Source organism: Oncorhynchus tshawytscha, linkage group LG08 (genome assembly GCF_018296145.1).
Source record: "Oncorhynchus tshawytscha isolate Ot180627B linkage group LG08, Otsh_v2.0, whole genome shotgun sequence".
Lineage (NCBI taxonomy): Eukaryota > Metazoa > Chordata > Actinopteri > Salmoniformes > Salmonidae > Oncorhynchus > Oncorhynchus tshawytscha.
The window spans coordinates 32576133-32596535 of NC_056436.1; the positions used below are offsets into that span (position 1 = coordinate 32576133).

The following is a 20403-nucleotide window of genomic DNA, read 5'->3' on the forward strand; positions in this document are numbered from 1 at the left end:
TTTCATAAGAATATTTCATTCATTCAGATCTAGGATGTGTTATTTTAGTGTTCCCTTTATTTTTTTGAGCAGTGTATACACTTTTTTGGTTACTACATGATTCCATATGTGTTACTTTATAGTTTGTCTTCACTATTATTCTACAATGTAGAAAATTGTAAAAAAAATAAAAAAATCAAGAACATCCCTTGAATGAGTAGGTGTGTCCAAACTTTTGACCGGTACTGTACACACTCACACACTGTAGGGGTATATTCCCACTAGGTGGAGGCTCTGCACTATTTATGGTTGGCCCCCCCGTCCACACACTCATTTTCATATACTGCCTGCTTACATAGTTTATAGTTTATTATTGCCATACACCTAGATACTAGGTCCAAACGGATATGAACTCAGGTCCCTCAGAAGAGAGGGCAACACAGTACTTCAGGGTCTGAAGCTAAATATGCCTCACCAGCAGGATGAGGAAACGGTCACAGGGACTAGAATCTCTTGGCTTACAGAATTCCATGGACGAGGAACCGAACAGCCACAAAGAATGTAGATCCCTCAAGCTTTTCAAACAAACTGTTTCCTGTTGTTGGACTCAAGCTTACATGCCAGAGGTCACCTACCTCCTTAACATTCCTCTGTGCCAAATATCTTTAAAAAAAAATACAATCAGAGAGACAAGATTCTGAGAAAAACAGACCTCAAGGAAGTATTGATCAAGCCAGTAACTACAGAAGAACAAAGACAGTAACCAGCATGAGTGCGTGATGGTGGATTTAGGCTAAAATTGACTCCAAGACAAAGGACTCAACATGCACCAGATTATCATCACCTGCCCCTGGGCTATATGAATATCTTGCCTTTTGAATATCTTTCCATCCTTGAGGCACAGAGACGTTATGGTTGGTGACTCACCTCCTCCCTTCAGACTGCCCAGGCTTGCCGAGCTCTCCGACTGGCTACTACTGGCTCCTTCCCCATCCGACCCCGACTTCACACGCTTCTCCTTGTCTGTGGAGGAGAGAGATAGAAAGACTGAGGGAAAAGAGAGGTTCAATCATCTAGAATATTAATGTCTAGCTGATCATGTTTGTAATGTCTGTAAACCACTGTTCATCATTCTTAGCAGATATCGGGCACTTGACCAAACAACACTATGGGTGTGTTCATAAATTCACTCTGGAGTGCGCTCTGGGCATTCGTAAATGCAGAGCATTGTCAGATTGTCCGCTCGTAAATTCAGAGCGTCTCAAATATTTGAGATTCTTTAGAGCGCACACTGGACACTCAGGCCGATAGTGTTGATCCAAGTGTTCTGACCTCACAAGCGCTCAAGCCAACTGGCTAAACTTGCTAGCTACTTCCAGACACAAATGAGAGAACCTCTGACTATTTTACTCACCCTAGCAGAGCTGGTTAGGCTGTTTTGATGTTATCTAGAGCGTTGGTGGCTAACTGTGCTGCTGGAAACAATTGAATTACGTTTTTTTGCCAACGTTCACTAATGCCGGTAATATTCAACTAACACCGGTTCGTAAATTCATCAGTTATTCTGTAGTCTGGCACACTCAGACGAGGGTGCTCTGAAATCGGAGTACATAGCCAGACTGAATTTACGAATGCACCTAAACATTTAGACATGAGGGGTTGAAGATGCCACAAGGACCAAAAGCTTCTGTAGCGCCTACACTTAACCATGCCAGTCAGTGGCCTTGGGCCAGGAGATTTAAATTGAGTAGAACCAAACAGTGGTCAGGTCTGTAGCTTCAGGAACCAGTCCATCATGCAGGCAGTTCCTCCACTGCTTTAATAAGGAGCATCTGGGTCACGTGAATAAAGCCTGTCTCCTCTCCTAACATTCTTACCTGAACGGGTGCAGGGCACAGGTTGCAGCGTGAGGCACTGACCCAAAGAGACAGAGCTTTCCTGGAGAATAATTGTTTCTCTGAATTTCAGTTGGTCTACAGCAGTGTTCCTCAACTCCAGTCCTCCAGGACCCCCAACACCCCAACTCCAGTCCTCCAGTACCCCCAACACCCCAACTCCAGTCCTCCCAACACCAGTCCTCCAGTCCTCCCAACACCCCAACTCCAGTACCCCCAACACCCCAACTCCAGTACCCCCAACACCCCAAATCCAGTCCTCCAGTAGCCCCAACACCAGTCCTCCAGTACCCCAACACCCAAACTCCAGTCCTCCAACTCCAGTGCTCCCAACACCAGTCCTCCAGTACCCCCAACACCCAACTCCAGTACCACCAACACCCAACTCCAGTACCCCCAACACCAGTACCCCCAACACCCCAACTCCAGTCCTCCAGTACCCCCAACACCCCAACTCCAGTCCTCCAGTACCCCCAACACAACACATTTTTGTTGTAGTCCCGGACAAACACCTTATTCAACTTGTCATCAATCCTTCAATGAGTCGAATCGGGTGAGTTTGTCTGGAGCTACAAAAAAAAGTGTGTGCTGCTGTTGGGTTTACTGGAGGACTGGAGTTGGGAAACACTGGTCTACATGTTCACATTAGGTGAGTCTCTACACACACACACACAACCTCAGTATCCACTATGTTTATGCATTGCATGCATGTTTTCTTGCCCCCATGGTGAAAGGGGAGGTTCTTGCTCAAGCATACACATACGCCTGCAGGTCTGACCATACGCAGTCTGCCTGCAGGTCTGACCATACGCAGTCTGCCTGCAGGTTTGATCATTCGTCAAAAGGCCTGGGTGCTGACCTACTGTAACTCATGCCTCCATTAATTTCTGTGGCGATTAAAAGCACGTGTCAGCTTGTCCCCCAAGGGCAATGGTTACATGAAGTCCCTTTTAGGACTCCTTCGACATTGTCCAGCAGAGGCATCAAAAAACATGCACCCCCCGTGTGTCCCATTCCCCAGGAGAGCCAAGGTCGCTGAGTGGTGGCTGGGTTCCAAACTATTCCCTGGGTGGCTGTGCCCTCTTTCCCCTCCGGTGGCAACACTGCACGGGGATAACCCCCAGACAGGGTGTGAGAGAATGCCGTCAGGCATTGAAACAACGCCCAAAAATATTGAGAGTTCACACAGTCAATATCAAAGCTATACTAGCTAGTTGTGTCTACTTCAAATACACTTCAAATGATTGCTTCTCGTGCATAGAGATGAGATCTTATAAGGATGTGGGTCACAGATGCAGTTTGGAGAAATATGGTGGGGTTGTGTGTGGTCGGTTGGGGCAGAGGGATGGATGCAGTGGTGTACAGCAAAGAGACAACCACCCTGATGTTCCTACCCACAATCCTCAGGGGACATGTAACTCACGGAGCAGACTATGATTGTTAGTTTGCTCTCCTTCTGCCACAAGAGAACATGACTACTCCCTTTGATAGCTCCCCAAAGCATCACTTCTTTCTACTCCACTCCCTCATCAACCACATTGTGTAGAACAAGACGAAAAGGCAGCCCAGGAAATCAGAGGGGTTAGCAGTCCTTATGGCATGAGTATGTGAACTCTGACGAGGCACGAGGGCAGCGAGCGAGAGAGCGGGGGAAAGCCTGCACTCCTCCTTTTCAGCTTTAATATTCATTTCTGAAATGTGGAGCAGAACACAGAAAATATAAAATAGTCCACTGCCTTGATCTCTGGAAAATAATACAATCAAATGGAAATGCATCTGAATTAAAACACTACCAAAAGGCTCTGCTGTAAACAACCTGTCCAAAACCACAAAAACAGGAGTGTAAATGAAAGGGTGGGAAGTGTAAAGGAATGAATAGATAACCTCTCCTTCACTCTCAGTGAGACTGGATCAATTGCACAGGGACCCAGCTGGCAGACAGGACTGAACTACCATTGTCACAGACTCTCTCCTTCCTCCCCACTCCCTCCTCCTCCTCTCTGACAGTGACAAACAGAAAGAGGGGAATGGGTGGAGGGTTTTGACGAAAAAGAAACCAGAAACTTTACAAGGATCTAGGTGCCAGACCAGATAGTCACAACAACAAAACATCTAGCAACAAAAAATAACTGCTTGTTGCAACTGAATCCTGATAATGAGACATTATTTTGTATCAAACGAGAACTGATTCTAAGGTGCTATGTTCAGAAGACAACAGTTAGAGGGTGTGTTATATGGAAGATTGAAGAGGAAGAATTATACTGACACCCACATGTATAGTATACACCCAGGAGTTCTAATTTACATACAAGTCATACATGCAGTAAATGACAGACATGTTCTGCTGACCTTATGAGAACCATACATGGGTGTGTGACAACCTTCCTTACACAGCACTTTCATTGTTCATCCGTTTAGCAGGAGCGAGTACCCTAGGGGCTGGATGTCTGTCTTTACAGTAATCTGTGTGTGTGTGCAACAGAAAAAAAGTGTACTTAGTAAATAATTCAAATTTACTCAAATCTAAATATTTCCAGTCAGTTTTAAGGAGTAGACTTCATCTATTTGGTGACTTCCATCTCCCCCTTTTCACAGTAATAACACAGGAAACACGGCAGATTGACAAGCCTTCTCACCTAGTCCTCAGGCTACATCTCACTGAGCTCCTGTCAATATCAGCCTTTAACCAGAGTAATCTGCCCTAAATTAAGTGGGTTTACTGAACAAAACAAAGTTTCCCTTTCTGGCCTGGTTGTTCCCACAGAGGGACTGTTTTAATCAATGTGGACATTCCTGTTGGGGAGCTAACTGAAAGGTGGGAGCGGCCTAGCAGAGATCCACCATTTCACATGCCTCTGAGGGGTCAGGGCCAAGGCCGGGGAGGACAGGGGAATTTATGTTGCTACATTGTAGAGGAACTATGGTGGGATTGAGCAAACGCACTCCATCCTCCCTCATTCAGCTGCTGTACAGAACATCTACATGCAGTGCATGGGAACAGGAGGGATTTAAAGGGATACTGCTAGATTGAGATTTTAGGTCGTTTTTGTACTTACCCAGAGTCAGACAAACTCATGGATACCATTTGTACGTCTCTGCATGCGGTTTGGAGATGATTGAAGTTAGCATATCGTTAGCCTAGTGTAATTGCTTGAAGTCTCCAGGTACAGTAGCCAGCTCCTCTCAAAATCAGGGAAACAGACCTAACTACTTTGAAGCTGGGTGGATGGTAATTTGGCCATTGTGGCATCTGAGCACACAGGCAGCGTCATTGAGACAATGTTGAAATGACCAACCGGGGGCCTCCCGCGTGGCGCAGTGGTTAAGGGCGCTGTACTGCAGCGCCAGCTGCGCCACCAGAGACTCTGGGTTCGCGCCCAGGCTCTGTCGTAACCGGCCGCGACCGGGAGGTCTATGGGGCGACGCACAATTGGCCTAGCGTCGTCCGGGTTAGGGAGGGTTTGTCTCATCGCACACCAGCGACTCCTGTGGCGGGCCGGGCGCAGTGCGCGCTAACCAAGGTTGCCAGGTGCACGGTGTTTCCTCCGACACATTGGTGCGGCTGGCTTCCGGGTTGGATGGCGCTGTGTTAAGAAGCAGTGTGGCTTGGTTGGGTTGTGTATCGGAGGATGCATGACTTTCAACCTTCGTCTCTCCCGAGCCCGTACGGGAGTTGTAGCGATGAGACAAGATAGTAGCTACTAAACAAATGGATATCACGAAATTGGGGAGAAAAAGGGGTAAAAAAAAGAAAAAAAAAGACCAGTAGTTGTCCATTTCCCTGATTTTGATGGCCATTGTACCGAGAGACTTTTAGCAATTGCACTGAGCTAACTCCAATCATCTCGAAACTGCTCGCGGAGACATACAAACGACCAAAATCTCAAAGTTTCCCTTTAAATGTGTACTAGAGAGAACATAGGCCGAGAGGCAACCGAGTGAAATAATGAAAGAGTAAGGGGGAGGTGAGAGAGAAGGATAAGAACGGTTACACTTAAAGAATGAGGGGTGACCACGCGTACCTTCTTTGGCAGCCTGCCAGAACTCAAACGCCACTCTGAAGGCTTGGGCCACTGTTAACGTCACTGCCTGGGCCTGAGGGGGGAGAGAGAGAGCGAGAGGTAGAGGAAAATAAGCACAGTAAATATGACATACAAGATGTTGGCTAAGTGTTTTAAGATGGGAGAGGAAAACCCATTGAAGACAGATAAGAGCAGAACTAGAGACTAACAGAGGGAGGGGTCGCCAGCCTCCAGAGGAAACTCCTCAACTAACACCTAATAAGGGAACATTAACCCACGTGACCGTGTTGGTCCCTACTACTCAGTTCAACTTCCTCTTCCTTACTGGTTGTTTATGTAGCTGGGAGGAAGTGTGGCCGTTGGACCAGAGCTAAATTAGCAAGGGGAAGGAAAGAGAGGGAGTGGCACACTCATTCACAAAGCCACCCCCTGGGAGAGATACTATTTGGAAGAGGGGCCACAGAGACTCACCACTTTCCTCTTGGTGCAGAGGTAGGCGTGACACTCCAGGGTTTCATTCTGTTGGCTCTGGGCGATGTAGGCAAACACTTTGTCGTGCATCTTGTCTGCTGTGCAGTAGGATATCCTGAGGGGGAGTCACAGAGACAAACTAGTTTTAATAAAAAGTGTCCCTGCGGATTGGACAGGGCTATCACGCAACTTCATCTTCACTAAGCCTTTAAGCCCACCACAATCAGATTTAGACACTTAAATCTTTCATTTCCACATTAAATAAACCCATCACATTTCACACACACACCCTAGCGTGCAGGCGGAGACCCAATCAAAAGATCCAGGCTTTGAATTTTAACTTAAGGACATTCGTCTGTGGTATGTCCCCAGTGTACCTAGGCTCCATTAGTTTTAGCCAAGACAACTGTGTGATCCCTGCTGTGTCTGTCCGCCCAGCCCTGTGGTGTTTCAGTATTATTGGATTGGACCTTGCCTCTTAAGTGCAGGTCTACTCTAACGTTGGAACATGCTCTGTTCTGCAAATGTTCTGAGACATGACATCATATCACCCGAGACCTCATTGACAGGTGGGTTGGGTAATGAATGACCGCAATCTGCCCTCCCTGTTCCTCTACACCAGCACCCTACTGCTCAAACTCTGAACATCACTCTGCAGAGATCACACGTCTAGTTAACCAATGACTCAGTGATATAAAAATGCAACATGTAAAAAAAAAAACATTTCTCTGCTATAAAAGCCAACAGCTGCACGGCGCGACGTTGTGAGATTTACGACAGATGTTGAGAGTGAGAGCATTGTGAAATTGGGCGTCTAGGTAAATACATTTCATTTACTGCTCATCCATCTTCTCTAGCAGATGACTGGAGAGGAGGACCTCAGTGAATGACAATGTTTGCTTTAAATTTAACCAACATCCTTACATTGAGTCACAGCTAAATAGTTAGTGTTGAAGATCACACAGCCTCAGAGAAAACTGTTGTGCTCCAGTGTGATGGAGAGTTAAGCGACATGATTGTAATTTTGTCCTCAATGTGCCAACCACTCCTCGGTTGCTGTGAGAGTGATCCAACCCCTCCTCGGTTGCTGTGAGAGTGATCAAACACCTCCTCGGTTACTGTTACGTTCCCCAGTTTCTGTGTTTTAGGTTTGTATGTGTATTTCAGGAAATGGCTTCCTGAAGTCCAAAGCAGCTGATTGGTCGGCCCCATTGCAGATTGGAGCTCTGACCCCGCCCTCTCGTCAGGGGTTACAGCTGTCTGCAATTACCGACTCCTTCTGCAGCTTGAAAAGCCAGTGTTCCTTTGTTAGGAGGAGAGAGCTTCTTTGTATGTCCCGTGTTTTGAAGTTGGTCTGTATAATTTGTTGTAAAGTATTTTGTAGCCGGTCCTGCAGAGGTATGTGTATGTCAAAAGGACTGTGTTTTTGATTATTGAAACTGCTCACTTTACATTAGTAATTATATTTTTGTTCACAGGGGGGAAGGCACCTTGGGAGTGTTTAGGCTAAAAGCCTGGGGGCATACATATACCAGTAGTATGTACTGTCTATGCCACTAGGTCAGACCTGGGCAGACCTGGGCCTCTTTCACTCCACGAGGAGTTGAGTGTACCAGGGTGTTGCGTTCCCTCCTCCATGAGGCGTCCGTAACAGTTACTGTGAGAGTGATCCAACCCCCTCCTCAGTTACTGTGAGAGTGATCCAACCCCCTCAGTTGCTGTGAGTGATCCAAATTCTGGTCTTTTTATTTTACCTTTATTTAACTAGGCAAGTCAGTTAAGAACAAATTCTTATTTTCAATGACGGTAAACATTAACAACTGCCTTGTTCAGGGGCAGAACAACAGATTTTTTAACTTGTCAGCTCGGGGATTCGATCTTGCAACCTTTCGGTTAGTAGTTAAAACACTAACCACTAGGCTACCTGCCGCCCCCTTTGTTTAATTTCAAGATGGAGTGCTTGGAAGCCTCCACTTCTCAAATGTGGAAAGCGATTCAAGGTTGGCCTAAGCAATAACAAGTCACACTGTTTTTGTAAGGTGAAATTGAGGGTGTGTGTGCTATCGCGCGTGCCTGTTTGAGTGCTCACACCCCAGGTTAAAGCTCAGACACACAGCTGTTGTTGTTGAGGCCTCCTGAGGGAGAGGACATTGATGGAAAGCGCTATCCACCCATCTACCCTTCATCACCGCAAATCCCAACACTCAGTCTCAAAGTGATGGATGAGAGTGGAAGGGGGATTCTGGGGGGAAAACAACTTGTTTTATTGGAAGTTGAAAATTAAGAACTTAAAATTTGGGGCACCCCTTCTCTGAGTGAGACTAACCTGTAAATGGATATGTTCTCGATCAGCTGGTTAGAGGCATAGTCATAGAGGATGATTCCTCGAGGGGACACTTTTAATGTCACTTTCTGGAGTTTCTTGCCGCTGGCTTTGGCCTAGAAGAAAGAGGGCGAATAGGTTAATGATACTCATGCAATCTCAAACCTGTGACTTTTGCCAGTGTGCAAGTATGTGCTATAAGTACACATCTATAGTGAACTAAAATACACTGCTCAAAAAAATAAAGGGAACACTAAAATAACACATCCTAGATCTGAATGAATGAAATATTCTTATTAAATATATTTTTCTCTACAAAGTTGAATGTGCTGACAACAAAATCACACAAATCAATGGAAATCAAATTTATCAACCCATGGAGGTCTGGATTTGGAGTCACACTCAAAATTAAAAACCACACTACAGGCTGATCCAACTTTGATGTAATGTCCTTAAAACAAGTCAAAATGAGGCTCAGTAGTGTGTGTGGCCTCCACGTGCCTGTATGACCTCCCTACAACGCCTGGGCATGCTCCTGATGAGGTGGCGGATGGTCTCCTGAGGCATCTCTTCCCAGACCTGGACTAAAGCATCCGCCAACTCCTGGACAGTCTGTAGTGCAACGTGGTGTTGGTGGATGGAGACATGATGTTCCAGAATTGGATTCAGGTCTGGGGAACGGGCGGGCCAGTCCATAGCATCAATGCCTTCCTCTTGCAGGAACTGCTGACACACTCCGGCCACATGAGGTCTAGCATTGTCTTGCATTAGGAGGAACCCAGGGCCAACCGCACCAGCAAATGGTCTCACAAGGGGTCTGAGGATCTCATCTCGGGACCTAAATGGCAGTCAGGCTACCTCTGGCGAGCACATGGAGGGCTGTGCGGCCCCCCAAAGAAATGCCACCCCACACCATGACTGACCCACCGCCAAACCGGTCATGCTGGAGGATGTTGCAGGCAGCAGAACGTTCTCCACGGTGTCTCCAGACTGTCACGCCTGTCACATGTACTCAGTGTGAACCTGCTTTCATCTGTGAAGAGCACAGGGCACCAGTGGCGAATTTACAACCCCCACCTGTGGACGTCGGGCCCTCATACCACCCTCATGGAGTCTGTTTCTGACCGTTTGAGCAGACACATGCACATTTGTGGCCTGCTGGAGGTCATTTTTCAGGGCTCTGGCAGTGCTCCTCCTGCTCCTCCTTGCACAAAGGCGGAGGTAGCGGTCCTGCTGCTGTGTTGTTGCCCTCCTACGGCCTCCTCCACGTCTCCTGATGTACTGGCCTGTCTCCTGGTAGCGCCTCCATGCTCTGGACACTACGCTGACAGACACAGCAAACCTTCTTGCCATAGCTCGCACTGATGTGCCGTCCTGGATGAGCTGCACTACCTGAGCCAGTTGTGTGGGTTGTAGACTCCTTCTCATGCTACCACTAGAGTGAAAGCACCGCCAGCATTCAAAAGTGACAATCAGCCAGGAAGCATAGGAACTGAGAAGTGGTCTGTGGTCCCCACCTGCAGAACCACTCCTTTATTGGGGGTGTCTTGCTAAATGCCTATAATTTCCACCTGTTGTCTATTCCATTTGCACAACAGCATGTGAAATGTATTGTTAGTGTTGCTTCCTAAGTGGACAGTTTGATTTCACAGAAGTGTGATTGACTTGGAGTTACATTGTGTTGTTTGTGTTCCCTTATTTTTTTGAGCAGTGTATATTGATTGTGGCCTGTGGAACGTTGTCCCACTCCTCTTCAAATGGAGGGAGCTGGAACACGCTGTCGTACACGTCGATTCAGAGCATTCCAAATATGCTCAATGAGTGACATGTCTGAGTATGCGGGACATTTTCAGCTTCCAGGAATGGGCCTCAGGATCTCATCACGGTATCTCTGTGCATTCAAATTGCCAAAAAATTAAATGCGTTTGTTGTCCATAGCTTATGCCTGCCCATACCATAACCACACCACAACCATGGGGCACTCTGTTCACAACGTTGACGTCAGCAAACCCCTCTGCCACACACGTGGTCTGCAGTTGTGAATCCAATTGCACATACTGTAAAATTCTCAACAATTACGTTGGAGTTTGGCAGACATTGGTAAACATTAAATTCAGCTCGTGGACATTCCTGCAGTCAGTATGCCAATTGCCTCTCCCTCAAAACGTGGCATTGTGTTGAGTGACACAAATGCACATTTTAGAGTGGCCTTTTATTGTCCCCAGCACAAGGTGCACCTATGTAATGATCATGACGTTTAATCAGCTTCTTGATATTCCCCACCTGTCAGGTGGATAGATTATCTTGGCAAAGGAGAAATCGTCACTAACAGGAATGTGCACAAAATTGGAAAGAAATAAAGTGTCAATCACCTCAGACTCTGTCCTGTGTGCCCCGGGCCCTATATACTCCCCCCAATTTAATTACTGTGGAGCTGCCAGATTTAATAACAGTACACCTTCCTGTTACTGTACAATACACCTGGCCAGAGCAACACTCAGATGCATCACAACTAATTGCATCTGGGTTAAATGGCTGTTGCAGAAGGTTGGCTTTCATGATGGCGACAACTTGAATGGGAAAGTAAATGGGACTGTTTTATACTGTGGTGGTACGGGTATCGGAATAGATCAATCCACTGTATTAGGGAAAGTTGTCAAAAGACCCTTTAGAAGGGGAGGTTTGTGTTTTTGGGGGGGGATAGGGTTTAGAATGCCTGGGAAGGTCAAGTGTGTGTGGTGCTGACCGTGGCCACGATCCTCTTGACGGCGGCTGCGGAGAGCTCTTCTCCTTTGGGCTGCTCCACCAGCGTGACACCCAGGTACTTGAGCTGGAACACCATGCCCTCCAGCAGGGTCTCCCGCGTGTCTGTCCAGTTCTCTGGCAGCTCTATGGAGAGGGCACAGGTCAGAGACCGGTACAGGTGACCGGTCAAACAGATGGCCCAACACTCTTCAATCTACAACATAGCTGAAAGGTAACGAAAGGTAATTGAACTGCACTATCATTTGCGTGACCTTTATGTTAGATTAGTAGTAGAGAAGCAGACCGTCTCTAACCAAGGTTTATCATACAGCCTTTGTAAAGTCACCTTAAAATGTGAGTGTCTGCCAAACCAGTCATGTATCCAGACATTGGGCAGATACAACAGGACAAGCTTGTCTTCTCCATTTAATAACCTTATCAAAACAGTAAGAATCAGAGTCATTTGTCAAAAGGCTGCTCTCCCTACATACACTGAGTGTACAAAACATTAGGATCAGATGCTCTTTCCATGACAGACCAGGTAAATAAAGGTGAAAGCTATTATCCCTTATTGATTTCACTTGTTAAATCCACTTCAACACTTTGTGTGCCATTCTGAGGGTGAATGGGCAAGACAAAAGATTTAAGTGCCTTTGAAAGGGGTATGGTAGTAGGTGCCAGGCCAACCGGTTTGAGTGTCAAGAACTACTCAACAGTTTCCAGTGTGTATCAAGAACGGTCCACCACCCAAAGGGCATACAGCCAACTTGACAACCGAGGGAAGCATTGGAGTCAACATCGGCCAGCATTCCTGTTGAATGCTTTCGACACCTTGTAAACTCCATGCTCCGGTGAATTGAGGTTGTTCTGAGGGCAAAAGTGGGTGCAACTCAATATTAGGAAGGTGCTCCTAATGTTTTGTACACACTGCGTATACTGTAGCTGTTCCCTTCAAAACATTTTTATGAAATTCAATGTGTCCTTTCCAAAGAGCACGGGTCCCGCGCTGCATAGCGATGACATTCAGTAAATCAAATATAACATTGTGAGTTGAATAGGAGCCCTGCCATTTCATTTCTTTCATCTTTCATCTCCAGAATGTGCTGTGAGCAGTACACGAGCGATTTCTCTCAGTCTCTGTATAATGCCAGATAGCCAGAGGCATTTAGTCACAGCACAGAACAACAGTTAGTTACAGCAGAGATGGCGCGGAGCAGAACACAGGACTACTAGTACCCATACTCCCCCTCTCCCATGAGACCTCAGTCTCAGCCAAGGCCATGAGGGACCACCGCAATAGCCCAGCTATAGAGGGGCACGGCACACCCCTCCCCCTCTGGCTTCACTACAGAGTAGCTGTGCAGGACTTAACAGGCTTCGTATTCACAAAATGCTTTAAAGCGCACCATGTTTAACTACACTGACTTAATGAGCAATCTTACAGGCCTAGTTCTGCAAGGCTGGATGGTACACTGTATCTAAACTAGCCCAATTCATGTTTCAGAGACAAAAGAGGAATGACGGGTTGTTTTGCACAGCTTTCATTTACTTTTTTTTTTTTTGTTAATCATCCTGCACTTCCTTCCTCAAATCAGTAACATGTTAACATGAAAAAGATCTGTATCAGAAATGAAAGAAAATGACAGTTGATAGTGGCAGTGATCTCTGAGGAGAATTCACAAGCACCAGGGGTGCTCCATTCTGTCAGAGACAACCATGAAACATGTCCACGGCGGGTCTCTGGAGGTCAGTGATATTTCCTGTTGATCTTGAGGTCATCTGGCCAGAGAATCCTGTTTTTACAGCTGCCATGTTCTTACAGAGCCATTCAGCCAACTGGAATAGGTCACTAGGTTAAAATCATGGTCAGACCTTCAAAGGTAAACCCAAGGACTGGAATCCATGTAGGCTATATTCTTCAATGCAAAAGGTAAAAGGTTCAGATTGTTATGCTTTCACCCTTATTGAGCCAAAGTCACATTCTACTAGGGTTGTCCCAGACCAAAAAAATCTTGGTCGACCGGGAGTTGTCTGTTCTTTCGACCAATCGATTAGTCTACATTTTGAACCGTGTATTTTTCCATAAAGAAAAATCCTAGGTGTTTTAATTAGTGATGCACCGTTATGACTTTTGGGCCGATATCTATATTTTCCTTGCCAAAAATAAAAAACATACCGGATATTTAAATGTTTTGCGGCCTTTTAAGCATTCTAGTACAGTTAAATACAGTGGGGCAAAAAAAGTATTTAGTCAGCCACCAATTGTGCAAGTTCTCCCACTTAAAAAGATTATGCCTGTAATTTATCATAGGTACACTTCAACTATGACAGACAAAATGAGGGAAGAAAAAAAATCCAGAAAATCACATTGTAGGATTTTTTATGAATTTATTTGCAAATTATGGTGGAAATAAGTATTTGGTCAATAACAAAAGTGCTGCAGTGCTGGTCATTAAAAACAAAAGCTAGCTCATGGATGCAAACAATGTTCTTCACCAAAAACATAGCAAAGCAACAATCTGTTTCAGTAGCTATAGTTAGCTAGCTAACTATATAGCTCGGTGTCCTCATCTAAAATAAGCCAAATTTATAAGAGAGTTCTCATTTGATTAATGGTGGTCTGACCATCTATATGAAGCTAGCCACAATAGTGGACTTTGCGGTTAGCCTTCAAAATAAAAGTATCATGTGAAAAACTTACTTGGGTATTGAGTAGACTGATACCCCATTTCATTGATCCCCAAACCTTGATCCCCCAAACCTTAGGTAAAGCTGTACGGTGCAATATGTCAATACAAACAAATAGGCTGACTGGGGAGGTGATTTTACACAGTCCCGCGATAAGAGCGACAACGCTAATATTTGCATAAACTCTTCACAGTTGTTCGGTGGGTGTCAGAGTAGACATAACCCATTTCATTGCTTCACATTCTAACCTGGTTTAACATGATCAAATCTAAATATGGCATGATTCCACCAATTGTAACCTTCTGCATCACTTTTAAATAGGTACTTTTATTTTGAAGGCAAACTGCAAATTCCACTATTGTGCCTAATCCTTATTGTGGCTAGCTTCACAACATAACCCAGTCCAGTCGAGCCGCACTTTCCAGACGAAACTAGCTCGCTGCTTATAACGCTAGCTTTGGGCAACATGGTTAAGTAGCTGGCTAGCTATTTATTTTCATGAACTGAATAGGCAAACAATACTTACTCACAAGGATTCCTAAATCATTGCTAAGAATAATGAAAATGACTGCAGTGTCTACTGGTCATTGTTTTCAGGCTGGTTGTGTTGGTGCTAGCTAGGTACCAAACTAAAGCTAGCTATCCCAGAAATTGCGGTCGAACAAATAATGCTTCATTACCAACGCGGTATTGTAAACACATTGTTCGTGGCCTTTGCAGACTTTTTTGTACAGCTTTGACAGTGCTACTGATAGTTGTGGTGGCGCTTGGCTTGCACGTGCAAATTCAGAACACACATTCTATAATAGAACTGTTATTTGAAGTGACAAATTAAAAGCTTATTTAACGCGTCAAATAGTGTTATTTGAAAGTGTTTTGACATGCATCTTCTTTGACACGCAAAGACCCAAACGGCATTCCATATTATGTCGTGAAGCCAGTGACACTATTACTGTGTAACTCTGAAAAATAGCGCGCTTGACATGGTAGTGTATACCGGTGCTCAACCAGCCGGCAAAAGCCAACATCACCCACGACAGAGAACGGTTGATTGTCACGGGCAATGAATTCCATTATCTTGGCGTTAATGGATTTCGCCTTTGAGTGGTCTCGCTGAAATGTTTTTACCATTTCAAATGACTGCTCGATCCACACAGCAGACATTGTGCGCTAGGTTAGGAACGCTGTCTTGCACGTGTATCACATCATTTTACGTCATGTAGCTTTGACATCGGTTTTGTACATCAGCGTTAAACTAGACATCGGGCCGATACCGATGTTGCCATTTTTAGCTAATATCGGCCGATTCCAATACGTTCACCGATATCGTGCATCCCTAGTTTTAATCAAATCAACTACATGCACTGAGCTTGTCTGATGCTTTAAGTGCACTGTTTTGATTAAATAATTAAGACACACATAACTAGACAGTCCGACTGCAATTGATTTGATTGTGCCTGGCCGGGCTCAGACTTGCTGCGCTGTAAAAAAATTTTAAATACAGCTTTTGACTAGCAACAGTAGTCTCTCTCTCGTCCCTGCGGCAGCTACAGTGGTTCCTCCTTTAAAAAGTCGCATCATACTGCAGCACACACTGGGTGCATTCTGTGGCACGTCATTTAATTGTCAGCCATTTCTTCTGTTACTGCAAGTTATTGCTAGTTTGTCCACCAGAGGGCATCTTTAAGAAGCATTTGATAATATTCCATATTGGCATTACCAGAGAATTTAAAACCTTTTTTTAATAACATAGTATATGCGATTGATTACAAAATTTGGCTTAATTAATATTATGGTGTTTCCATTCAGAGAAAAAAGAAAGGGTTTCCGTTAAGATGGAAAATATGGCGCTGTACAACGATTGTTGGGAGTAGGCTACAGGATTGGAGGATTCTAAACTGTTTGCCTTCATTAGACAACTTTGTTCCAATATTTCTGTAAATCAGTGATATTTATTCCCATAGTAATTCATTATGGATCCATAAGACTTTTTTAATCTTTGTTTTATTAACAAAACGTGGTTATTTGTTTTTTAGGCTACTGTGCTCTGGTATTCTGCGCTCTGGTAAACTCAGACAAGAGTGCTCTGAAATCCGTGTAGATCGTAGGCTAGACATATGACATTTTTAACAACGTTCTTTCTGACAAAATCTAGTTCATTGCATCTGCCGTGGAGCCCAGTTTCATAATATGACCATATTTCCCAGCTGCTTGCCATCGTTTTGAAGAAATCGCAAAAAAAAACAGGCCTTATTTTAGTGCATTTTTCATCCTGCCAGCACCTATTAGTTCTATTGAGCACCGTGGCACCAACTCGCCTTCCGAACGTTCTATTCCCAGCTTATTGTTCAACGCCTGCGTCGCTATTGTTGGCAATGAGACATGCTCACGTTGTTTTACAGTTAAAATGTAAACAAAAATAATATTGGAACTCTGCAGTCTTCCCATTGTTTCCTATGGGGGAAATATAGGCATGTCGGTCTGTTTCGCCAAATATCTCGCAATGTGTATATTTAGAGTCAGGCGCCATTTTAAAATCATGAGAATCTCCTCTAATTATGTAAGCCTGGGCAGCTAGCTCAGTTGTCATCAAATGCCAGCCCCAAAATACTTTTTGCCCTTGGAATGGTTTTCCTATGGCGAGGCCTACCTGTCTATTTCGCCAAATTCTCACTGTGTATATTTCGTTTTTTTCCAAGTCGGGTGTAACCGGTGTGAAATGGCTAGCTAATTAGCGAGGTGCAAGCTAATAGTGTTTCAAATCGGTGACGTCACTCGCGCTAAGACCTTGAAGTAGTTGTTCCCCTTGCTCTGCAAGGGCCGCGGCTTTGGTGGAGCGATGGATAACAATTCTTAGAGGGTGGCTGTTTTCGATGTGTGCAGAGAGTCCCTGGTTCGAGCCCAGGTAGGGGCGAGGAGAGGGATGGAAGCAAAACTGTTACACGGGCACCATTTTAAAATCAGGAGAATCTAATCTTTGTAAGTCTGGGCAGTGAGCTCATTTGTCATTGATCGCTAGACCAGAAATATACATGTATTTTTCCCCTACTTGTTTATTACGCAGACATAAGCACAGTTGACACCATTGAGGTGCGGATGTTTACTTTCTACACAAGTAGTTTTTTTCCAGTTTTGTCCGAACAGATTGGAGTAGTAAAATAAAAAGGGATACATTTAATGGAATTCTAAGCATCACTCCAGTCAAAACAGGCTCTGCAAACGTTCAATTCCATTCATTTGCTATGGGCTCGCGCTAGTGTTCCAGTTTAGCCAACGTTATTTAGCCGTTTTTCAGCCTTGGGTGAATTTTGACTCCTTCTATTGTCCAGCCTATAGATAGCCAGAGTGAATTTACAAAAGCCTCCAAATGTCCATTGAGAAAGCACAACAACTATACCATTTAGCTAAGTTAAGAATGATGAGAATAATCAAGTCAATAAACATTGGGTAGTTAGTTAGCCTATAGATAATATACTGGCATGTTTGATGTATAACTACTAACGTTAGGTAGCTGTAATGATATGCTATGTGGTTCGTAAGGACAGCGTAGCTAACAAATTGTCAGCCAACAACGTGTAAGGTAACTTATTTGAAAAGTCATTACTTTATTACATTGCGTAGCAAGCTACCCCTCGGTCATTATGGCAAAACTGGTCTGAGATAGGAGGGGGGGGTTTTCACACCTAGCTCGGCCCGTGCTTCACGGTTGGGATGGTGTTCTTCGGCTTCCAAGCATCCCCCTTTTTCCTCCAAACATAAAGATGGTCATTATGGCCAAACAGTTCTGTTTTTGTTTCATCAGACCAGAGGACATTTCTCCAAAAAGTACAATCTTTGTCCCCATGTGCTGTTGCAAACCATAGCTGGCTTTTTTTATGTTGGTTTTGGAGCAGTGGCTTCTTTCTTGCTTAACGGTCGTTCAGGGTATGTCGATATAGGACTCGTTTTACTGTGGATATCGATACTTTTGTGCCTGTTTCCTCCAGCATCTTCAATGTCCTTTGCTGTTGTTCTGGGATTGTTTTGCACTTTTCACACCAAAGTACGTTCATCTCTAGGAGACAGAACGCGTCTCCTTCCTGCGTGGTCCCATGGTGTTTATACTTTTGGACGTTTGGAAATTGCTCCCAAGGATGAACCAGACTTGTGGAGGTCTACAATTTTCTAAGGTCTTGGCTGATTTCTTTTGATTTTCCCATGATGTCAAGCAAAGAGGCACTGAGTTTGAAGGTTGGCCTTGAAATACATCCACAGGTACACCTCCAATTGACTCAAATTATGTCAATTAGCCTAGAAGCTGCAAAGGCCTTGACACCATTTTCTGGAATTTTCCAAGCTGTTTAAAGGCACAGTCAACTTAGTGTATGTAAACTTCTGACCCACTGGAATTGTGATACAGTGAAATAATAAATCTGTCTGTGTCATGCACAAAGTAGATGTCCTAACAGACTTGCCAAAACTATAGTTTGTTGACAAGAAATGTGTGGAGTGGTTGAAAAACTAGTTTTAATGACTCCAAACTAAGTGCATGTAAACTTCCGACTTCAACTGTACTACACAATAAGCAAGTAAATACTTAGCTGTTACTTCAGCTGCATTGCAAGACAAGCTTACACAATTGTACAATTAAATTTGCAGTAAATGCTTTAGCTAGTTAGATTCTTTACATCCACTGTTTCACAAGACAACAGCCTGGTTTGCTGGTTCTCAGGGGTCCCTAAAACATTACAAATTCATTCTCCCAACACAAGCTAGCTGGCTAATGTAAGCTAGTCAGAATCGCTATTTAGCAAGTTTTCGTAAATTAACTTTATGGCAAAAAATATGCACAAACGTTTGTCTCTACATTAACATAATCCTCTCAATTGTACATTTTGTCAGCCATCTTCACCCAGGGACGGGTGGCTTGCGTCAAAATGTGTCATTGGAACCACTCGATATGATTGGTGATATAAAAACCTTGGGACCCAAATGCATAATGGATGCTCTAACTCCCCCTTGTGGTTGGCTGGAGCAATGAAGCCGTGAAGCTGGGTCCAGCGGTGCAAGCTCGCAACTTTTAAAGGAGGAACCACTGTACCATCACAGAACATCAACAGTATTTGGAACAGTATTAACACTAAATTAATTATAAGTAATACGAGAGGCTGTTCTAACGAGAAAAAAAGAAGTGTAAAGCTTTTATTACACCATAGCAAAGATCAAAAACAGACAAATTTGTTAAATTGTTTATCCGACATGTGGTTGCGAGGCTTCAGTAGGCTGTGCGCACGGAATCAGTAGGCTATTAAACAAACACTCAAACCGGCAACAGAAGCAGGATACGTCTCATGTCTGTAGATATGGAGGATTTAGGCACATTTAACAGTTAGGAAATTGATTATAGCCATAATTAAGTTGTGGCTTCCAGTAACTTTTCTTAGACAATTAAAGCAAGGTCTGTTTTCTCGTCTCCCAATTCTGCCGCTGCCTCCGCCTTATTGTTTGCAACACCAATAACCTGGTTCAATTTGCTATTATGCACATAGCAACATGGTCTAGGAAAAGGTGCCAATTCAACAACGCACTGATGTTTCAGACCCACGGACAGCAACTGCTATCAAATGCTGGAGAAAGCACATTTGTTATAAAATAATATTTTTATTATTAGTGTTGCGCCATTGTCTTTAACCATATACAATTTCAGTAGCACGTCAGTGATGGACTGCCATCGCCACGGCATCCACAATGGATTAGTCCACAGGAGCAAATCATACAGGTGTCTTGTAGACCATGGAAAATGTGTATTTTTTCTACTGCTCGACAAAGAAATCTTGGTCGACCAACAGCCTATCGACCAAACAATCAACCAGTCGACTAAAATGGGGTCAGCCCTATATTCTAGCAATGTAAAATGCCTAAAGGTCTAGCTTGCTACTCAGAACAGAACACTGTCAAGGTAATGCCAGTTTTACTTTTTTCAGAGCCAATAGCTTCCCAACTGAGACCACACGCACTCAAGGTCACTGATTTGAAAAGTGCAACAACGTGACTTTCCTTTAAAACGGAACAAAATGTGAGTGCATAAATCTTCAAATGTACAGTACACCCTGTTCTGAATGTGGGGGAGGAGTAGAAACTGGAAACTAACATTTCAAAAAGGCAATCTATAATACCCATCTCTTTAGTCCCCACCCTTGGCGACCAGCCCTCAGTAAACACAGGCTTTGTCCTTTTCAACCTCCTCCATCCATATCTCCATTTTATGCTAACCTAACCTCATCATAAACCCAGCCTTTGC

The 20403-nt window shown here is 44.4% G+C and overlaps 1 protein-coding gene across 3 annotated transcripts in view; it reads right to left on the minus strand.

Annotated features, from left to right (window-relative positions):
• The window catches only part of LOC112256611 (low density lipoprotein receptor adapter protein 1-B), a 54237-nt gene that overhangs the window by 10644 nt on the left and 23190 nt on the right, over positions 1 to 20403 (minus strand). For all 3 annotated transcript variants that reach the window (XM_024429962.2, XM_024429960.2, XM_024429963.2), the window contains exons 2-6: positions 11437 to 11579; positions 8694 to 8806; positions 6368 to 6482; positions 5897 to 5969; positions 907 to 1002 (exon numbers count right to left, since the gene is read on the minus strand). In XM_024429962.2, coding sequence (XP_024285730.1) covers positions 907 to 1002; positions 5897 to 5969; positions 6368 to 6482; positions 8694 to 8806; positions 11437 to 11579 — 540 coding nt within the window. The remainder of the gene's footprint in view (positions 1 to 906; positions 1003 to 5896; positions 5970 to 6367; positions 6483 to 8693; positions 8807 to 11436; positions 11580 to 20403) is intronic.